Genomic DNA, 8483 nt, shown 5'->3' on the forward strand with positions numbered 1-8483 from the left:
ATCGGCAGAGAGTGAGTATCGGCCGATACCGATCGGTGGCCGATCGATCGGAGCATCCCTAGTTGTCGCTATACCAGAATTTTAAACTTCGACACACTAGACTTAAGAAAACAAGGGTCTGTAACTCTTTCAATACCACGATAAAAATTAAAAAAGGCCTAGTCCCACATCAAATGTAATGTTCTAACCTGCTCATAGTGTTGGTACAGAAAGTCAATAAACACATACCAACACATTTTAAATGTTTTATAGAATTTTTAAATGACTTACATTTGCAGGGCTTTCTCTCACGTCAACTAATCTCAAAAAGGTTACTGCACAAATAAACTCCTAGTGTAAAGGAATAGCATTTATTTTCCACTTTCTGTCAAATGCTTTACTTTATTAAAAGAAAGCAGGTGCAAGCTATCTATACAACAAAACAGTTGTAGGGTTGACTTGTGATGCTTTCACAAAATCGTCAGTAATGTGGATTTACAGAAATAAATGGGTAAAAGCAAATAATAGATTGAAAAGTCTGTTACGTTAAGAAAATGATTTTACTGTACTGTGATGCAGTCTTTAAAGAGTGAGCAACAACAGAAAAGACAACACTTTCAATATCCAATATTCCAAAAGAATAAACAATATCCATATCTAGACTTAGTACAGGCACACTGAGAATCAGTTTTGTGTTGAATAGCTTCCTTATTTAATGCGGGTGTTTTGTCTTTTAAGCCTTCCCTCAACCCTGAAACAACTGGAAAACCTGGGACTCCGATGCGAGCGGTGGCTCCCCATGCTGGAGTATGGGGTAAGACTGCGTTGATTCTCTTAAAGGGGCCCCTATTATGCTCATTTTCAGATTTGTGTGCGTTTTAGCCTTTGCAGACCATTTACATGCACACAAACCTTTATAACACACTACAGTAAAGTGGAAACTCCAAAAAGAATAATAGAGCACTTTTACATTTAAAAAAAAGATGGTTGAAAAGGCTAACCTTAGTGTTCCACTGCAGCTGGGTAACATTTGATCACTGATTTGTGTTCCAGAAAACCCCCCTAGTGGCAAACAGATGGTGTCCAAAATGCTGGTTATCAAGAAGCTTTCCAAGGAGGACCCCGGCACCGCCTTCTCTGCGGGGTTCGCCTCCGCCGGCATCCTGCCCATCAACGGCAGCAAAACCCCCATGGCCAGCTCCAGCATTTACAAGAACCTGGTCCCCAAGCCTGCTGTGGCCCCCACCAAAGTATGAATATTTTTAGATGACATAAGATTCTTAATTGATCCCAAATTGGAATATGCTTTTCTTTTTTACAACAGCATGTTAACTTAGCATTACAAACGAGGTCAAAATATAGTTAAATTCTGTATATTAATATCAACAGTAGAGAGATACTGTATCTATCTGAATAGTGTCTTTACAATATACATGACATAAGTGATAATACATTTTATATTAGCCTTCTTCTAAGAAATATAAAAATGATACTGTGCAAAGTGTGTGCTTTTATCTCGTATGTCCTCTTTTCCAGAGCAACCAGTGGAAATCCGGTGGTAGAGAGATCACTAAGTCTGGCCTCCACATGCCGGGCCGAGACTCAGTGTTCACCAGCCCCGTCTCTGCAGCCAAACCCAGTCCCCCCCTCAGCGCACCACAGCACAACCCCACGAAAGAGGTAAGGAGGGAAAAGACAAACAAATATCTTTTAGGTCAGAGAGTGCGAGGGGGGATTTTCAAGCCCCATGAGGATGCATTTTTCTTTTCTTTTCAAACTGTGTTTATATAGTGGTGCCGTATGAGTGCGGAAATTAGTTAGCATTTAGTCACTTCTCTCTCTGGTTGAAGTCAACATCTTCCTGTAGCGTTATTGGTCAGACGCCTGGACGAAGATCTGTTGTCAACACAAACTAAAGACATTTTCACGTTGGGTTCTACGATTTTAAATATGTCAGTACCCCCACTCGTAAAAGTCAGAATTGTGTCCCTACTGTGTTTCATAAAAATAGTGGTTGCTAGCAAGTGACTAAATAATCTATGTGATGCGCAGCCATGCGACCGTGATGTTGTTTGTTTACAGCCTAACGTCAGCTTTATTACTTCCGGCAATAGCATTTACACTTTAACAATTACAAAAGTGATGTTAATATGTGGAAATTATCCTGCCGAACAAAACGTGTAAATGACAACATGTGGAATGTTCCAAAATCCAAGAGTAAAATCCCCTTGCTTTTTGTTGAGGGAGCCCTTGCGATGGTTTGAAAGTCCTTGTGTCCGTCTGTGTCTGGCTCTCATGGCTGCGTGAGTGCCGGTGTGACTAAATCACAGGTTCAATCTAAACATAGTCGTTATGGGGTTTTCTGAGAGAGATGTTTACTCACATTTGTGCAATGAGTTTGCCTGTGCAGCAGTCACTGTGCTGCACCGTGCAGGAACATGTCGCTCTCTATGGTTATTGACTGTAAAACACATCCAACATTTCTGTTCTGGCCAGGTGGATTTCGTTGGATGATAATTTAGTGTCCCAAAATAGGATTTTATGAACTCTCTTTTCTTTTGCTCCCGGCCCCTGCAGCACCCTTCCAGCACGACTCCTCCCATAGACATCGCCCCGTCAAGGCTTAAGCTGATGCGCCGCGGTCCGGACCGTAAGAGCGAGTTCCTGCGAGCTCTGAAGGACGAGGGCACCGGAGAGCGGACGACCAGCAGCAGCCCGGGAACCTCAGGAGAGGTAAGCTGCACAACGCTCTTATGTCTTTCTTTGTGCTTACTTTGTCTATTTACATATGCAGAGTTCCTCCCCCCAAAAGTTTCATGGTGATAGTTATTATTTGATTTATCTTCATCTATTCAGAAGTAGTGTCCTGCAAAATGTATGAATTTTAGCAATACATCTTTTTAAAGCCCATTGTCTCAAAATAGGTTTTTTCTCATTCGCTAATCGCTGAGCACAAACGATCCACTTCAGTAGCATTTAATTTCAACAAACGTTAAAGGTCCATCCCTAAGTGCTTTATTCATTTGTATCAAATGTAAAAAATATTTACTTAGGTGTTTGGAGTATTCCACATTCCCTCCTTATATAAACTTCTCACTCCAATATGTCAAAGTAAAACAAGCATTTTGAACCTGGCTCTTATCCAATGTCTGTACATCAGCACATTTTAATGAGATCATTTGTATTTTTTTGCAACCTTTTGTATATAATAAATAATGACCTTACTGTACATCATCAACTGTGTAGTTTCATAGTAATATCTAGTACTGTGGGATTTGAGCCTATTGACCTGAAGTGCCTCTCCTTTAACCATGACACAGCAAAGTAGCTATGGAAATGACAAATGGGCAGGTTTTCATAGTGCTGTTGCATTATATCCTGTAAAGCTGAAACCCCATTTAATTATATTTTTGAATGTAATGTCCCAAAGAGAGACATTCTTTCTGTCTGCACAAGACCGTTGTTGCGTGATATTTAGTTGGCTTTTTTCTGGAAAAGTGCTAAATATTGCCGAAATAATAATCCACAAGAATTACAAAGTCCTGTTGTTGTTTGCTCCACTCCAATGGGTTTTTATTGATTGAATAGTGTTGTGGTGCTGTGTGAATGTTCTCAGGGTGAGAGCAGCACCCCAGAGCCCAAAGTCTACCACGAGGAGGTGTGCCACGAGAACGGTCTGTCCTACTCGCTCAGCGACTCGGACACCGAACACCTGTCCAGCTCCCTGGAGGCAGAGCACAGGTACGACCGTCTGGCACTCACTCGCATAAAGATGGGCTATTATGGTGAAATAAAACATGGAATAGCAGTGAAAAGTATTCTTGTAAACAAAACAAAAACGATATTCTTTAAGAAAAACTCAACTGAAAAAAATGTAATACATTACATGTCACTTGTTAGACGCTTTTATCCAAAGCGACTTACATACTCAATACTGTGGACAATCCCCACAGGAGCACTTTGGGGTGAAGTGTCTCAGGGACACAACGACATGCTGACTGCAGTGGGACTCAAACTTGCAATCCTCTGATTCGAAGATCAGCTGTGCCACACGCCTATAATAGATATCCTTAATTATATTCCAGGAGAGGGCGCTATGCCACAAGTGTTTCGCCTGTTTCACATGCAATCTCATCTCTAGAATTAATAACAAGAACATGATTTAGTGATTGTAGCCGATCTGATCTCATTTGACCATTCGGCTGTATCTAATGTATCTTCACCAACTCCTGAAGGAAAACTCAAGTTGATTCCAAAATCTAAATATTTAAACATTATGGCCACCGTTCTTCAACCGTCTGTTCAACATGTATATGAAGCTACATATTTCTAAGATTATACACCTAACAAACTAACACTTCATATATACAAATACAACTTTCTGAGGAACTCAAAATTAAATAATTTGAAAAGTCAAAATGCATATAAAAAACGTCATCACTTTACCAAGCGACCATCAATTGAGCAAAAGCTGTTTTTGTATTTGTAGGTTGCTAAAGGCCATGGGCTGGCAGGAGTACCCAGAAAATGATGACAACTTCCAGCCTCTGACGGAGGATGAGCTGCGAGAGTTCCAGACTAAAACTGAGCAGGTGAGCACCCCAAGGCTCTTTAAGATCTACTGCACTACTTAAACCCAGAGGCCCAATTCCAGCCAGCCACGTCACACTCTCCCTCCATGACGGACCGCTTGGCTTTTGAGACACTCGCTGTAAACATACAAAACTTTACAATCATATGCAGTTAACCATTTTCTAGATTGGACACATTAAACACTTATATGTGATGTAAACATTTTGTATAATTCATCGTAACCTGTGAATTTGTTTACATCTGTGTAAAAATGTCAATTTGTGCAGTTTAATAGTAAATATTTGCACTGACATTCGTACACCGTGTGTTGCATAGGGCACTGACTTTCGAGGACAGAAATACCCGCTCTTCCCTCATTCTTCCTGTGATCTTCAGCATAGAGCATGCGCACATGACTTTTACTCAAACCCCGCCTCCAATCCGCTCCAACACGGCAGCATCACAGCCTCTCTCGGCTCTAGATTTGGCTTTCAGCTAATTTCCCAACTTTTAGGACCTAGTTATTTAAATAAGGGATATTCAAGTGTTCGTACTGGATAGTTCATTTACCTTAAAATAAAATAATACTCTTAATACTCCAATGTAAGAAAATGGGAAGAACTCTTTTTGGGACAGAAGTTGTAGTATGACCAATTGGCCTACGAAAATGTGCTTCAATGCCCCGACACTTCCTAGGGGCTTGGGTAGGGTAGCTGGTTAAGTCAGGACTGATGCAGACTCCCTGTTGGAAGGTTTTAAAGAGGCCCTATTATTCTTTTAGTGGTTTTCCCTCTCCTGTAGTGCGTTATATAGGTTTTTGAAAGAGGTGCTGCAGCACAGGCAGTATGTGCAAAATAAAGAGCTTTTTGAACATTAAAGCATGGAGACATGTCACTGTAGAGTGAAACCTGAAAATGAAAATATTATGTCCTCCATTATTTGGAGCGGCACTTAATGTGGCCGACCGCAAGCTGAGTAAGAGTGGGTAAGGGAGGGTGTAAGGTTTTGGATTGGAATTGAGTCTGACTGTGTGTGTCCTCTGAACAGCTGAAGAGGAACGGCCTGCAGAGGAACGGGGCTCTCCCCAGGGCGCGGGGGGTCACCCTCCACTTCACCCCCTGGAGGAGTGTGGCGGAGGAGAACGTCGAGGAGGACTCAGAGTCCGAAACCAGTAGCAGCAGCCAGACCTCTGACGACGACGACTGCATCAAATCCTAACGTGGCTTTTACGGAACAAAAACAACAACACAACATCCCAGCAAGCAATCCCCCCTCTTCCTCTCATCTTTGTTTTTAGAGCACCATTTTGACTTTCTTCCGTTTTTTTGATTTTCTTTTTGTTGTCATTCTTGCACAAGGGAAAAACCAATCATATCCCAGTGAAGGGGGAGATTCCTGCTCCGCCAGACGTTGTTTTCCCTGCGTTTCCTCCTTCACTGCAGTCCCCCCCCACTCTGTCCCCCACCTTTACCCCTTCTTCCTTTTTTCTTCCTCGCTTTGTGGAACTGACGTGTTCATCAAGAAAAGAAGGGCAATGAATGCACACTTGATTCTGCTTTAAACAGACTAACTCATTTCATTGATGATGCTGATGACACATTATTAATGATATTAATAAAAATTGGTTCCTGACAAGCTGATATGTTTCAATATGAATCTGCCTACTGTGCTGTTTGAGTCACTTTGTGTAGATCTGTTACACACTGCCTGCAGGCACATCATTCCCTTCAGTCAGTCTGAGAGGCAGATCATGGATTTTCAACAACCAATAATGCGGTAGTTTCTCACTAAAGTATTTTTTTATTTGTGTTGACTGATGCCTATTCTTTTAGTTGCTACAAAAAGGACAGTAGCTTTAGGCATCATTTGGCTCCTCGGTTCGGAGTTGAAATGGGTGATCAAACATAATTCTGTACGTAAAAAAAATGACAAACTAATCAAGATGATTTCCAGCCATTGCTTGGATTCAAACAGGATTTCAGTAAGGAATAGGTTAATTTCACAAAAGCAGAGTTCAAACACATTATGGAATATGACTGAAAGGTGGGGTAGGTAATTTGAGAAACTGGCTCGAGTGCGCTAAAATTTAAAAAATACACAACTGGAGAAAATCTGCCACTTCCTTACAGAGCCCCTCCTCCAACACACACATGACCAATGAGGGCACAAGATAAGTTTGTGCACAGATGGAAGGCTGACAGGCAGGCCATCCAGTTATTTTAGCCGGGCCGGCTCAGATGATTGGTCGTGCTTTTTACAGTGCTACGGCTTCCAAAGATGAATTTTTTTATGTATTTAATGTCAAAGCACTTAAGATATTCATTGCTACCGGGATGTTGGGAGTATTCCATGGAATATAACAAGTGTTACTGAAAAATTACATACCCCACCTTTAATTATTTTCACCACCGGGGGTAAAATGTTTCCAGGCTATTGCCCCTATATAACTTAAATTTGAATACATTGATCAGATAATACTTTAACCATATTCTGTCTATTTCACAACATGGATCCTAAAGCTGCATACTATGGGTTTTCCCTCTTCTGTCGTTCTATAGGTTTTAGTGCATGTAAATGGCCTGCAAGGGATAAAACCCCTATGTTCCCTTCATCTGGTCTCAGCATTGTGGTTGGCATAAATATACTTTGTCTCTGGGTTTAAATCAGCAGCACTTGCATTCATATTTATGCTGATAATGTGAAGCTCCACAGTAACTGTACATTCACTCAAGTATTGTACTTTTTTTACATTATTCTGCTACATTTCAGCGACAAGTATTTTGACTCTACATTGACAAACTATAATACTGTAAAGAGCCTGCAATAGTACTTGTACCCTTGATACTTGAAGTACATTTAGCTCAATACTTATTGGTGCAGAACTAATACTTTTACTAAAGTCAATTTTGAAATCGAGATCTCACTTGTAGTACAAGACAAATATATTTGTACTTTTACTTAAGGATCTTAGTTCTTCTTCCACGACTGATCGCAACCAATAGTTTTCACATTTATTTTTTTCCTTTTAAAAATGTAACGGGTAAATTGTTTGGGTTCCTTCTGCTAATGACATTGTACTACTCTTTTATTGGAGTAAAAAAATAAACCCACTGAGCAACTCTTTCAAGGAAAAAAAGAGATCCAAGATTTATGAAATTATATTTTTAATTTCTCTTTATAGGTTACATACGTGAACAAACACAAAGTTCACAGACAAACAATATTTACAGCATCGGGACGGAAGAGCTCGGCCTGTTGGGGGAATTCTTCTAAAGTTCAGATACATAGAGTGTAGGTTAGACTCAAAAACAATCCTGTGCACTGAATCACTTGTTCTGACAACACGGTTTTGTGACCAGGTTGTTGTCGTGACCATAACTCTTACGTCTTGAGGTCAACATGTCCGTTAGTGTCCGTTGGCTTTGTCAACTCCGTTGGCTTGACCGTCGTTCTGCTTCAGCTTCTTCGTTACGCCCTCCTCCTTCAATGGACTCTCCTCTGGTTTCCTCTGAAACAGACAGCTTTGTTCAGATGGAGAAAATACATTTTAGCCACCCAAAGGAAAGGCCAATAAAAAAATATGAAATCCGTTTAAATTTGACATCATCTTATCTGCTTTGACTTTATTTCAGACTGCCATTTATGGCAGGAAACAGAAGTCTTGGCCACCAAACTCCTTGGAAAAACCCCAGTAATTTAAACGTTTCTGCTCAAACTACTTCCTCTGGAGCTCAGAACTTTGCTGAGATGATCTTTATAAAGGCTTCCATACAGAACACTGCACAGTGTGCTTGTGATCAGTCTAGTGCAGGCCTAGAGGGCTTCAATCAAATGGCAAAGGACGCAGCGTGCTTTGTTGTCATAACACACAAGTGGAGTGAACTGCCACGTGGACTTAAGCTGCATTCACATGATACGCAAGTTGCTCTTTC

At 40.9% G+C, this 8483-nt stretch overlaps 1 protein-coding gene across 1 annotated transcript; it reads left to right on the plus strand.

The window, feature by feature from the left end:
* Positions 1-682: 682 nt before the first annotated feature.
* gpbp1l1 (GC-rich promoter binding protein 1-like 1) lies at positions 683-6207 on the plus strand (the record flags this gene model as incomplete). The annotated part of the gene is made up of 7 exons (XM_010785779.1): positions 683-793; positions 1033-1229; positions 1516-1659; positions 2557-2712; positions 3596-3720; positions 4469-4571; positions 5599-6207. Coding segments are annotated over 7 exons (1007 nt in total), but the record flags the coding sequence as incomplete, so codon positions are not given.
* Positions 6208-8483: the final 2276 nt, after the last annotated feature.

Source organism: Notothenia coriiceps, unplaced genomic scaffold, assembly GCF_000735185.1.
Source record: "Notothenia coriiceps isolate Sejong01 unplaced genomic scaffold, NC01 NC01_scaffold00028196, whole genome shotgun sequence".
Taxonomy (NCBI): domain Eukaryota; kingdom Metazoa; phylum Chordata; class Actinopteri; order Perciformes; family Nototheniidae; genus Notothenia; species Notothenia coriiceps.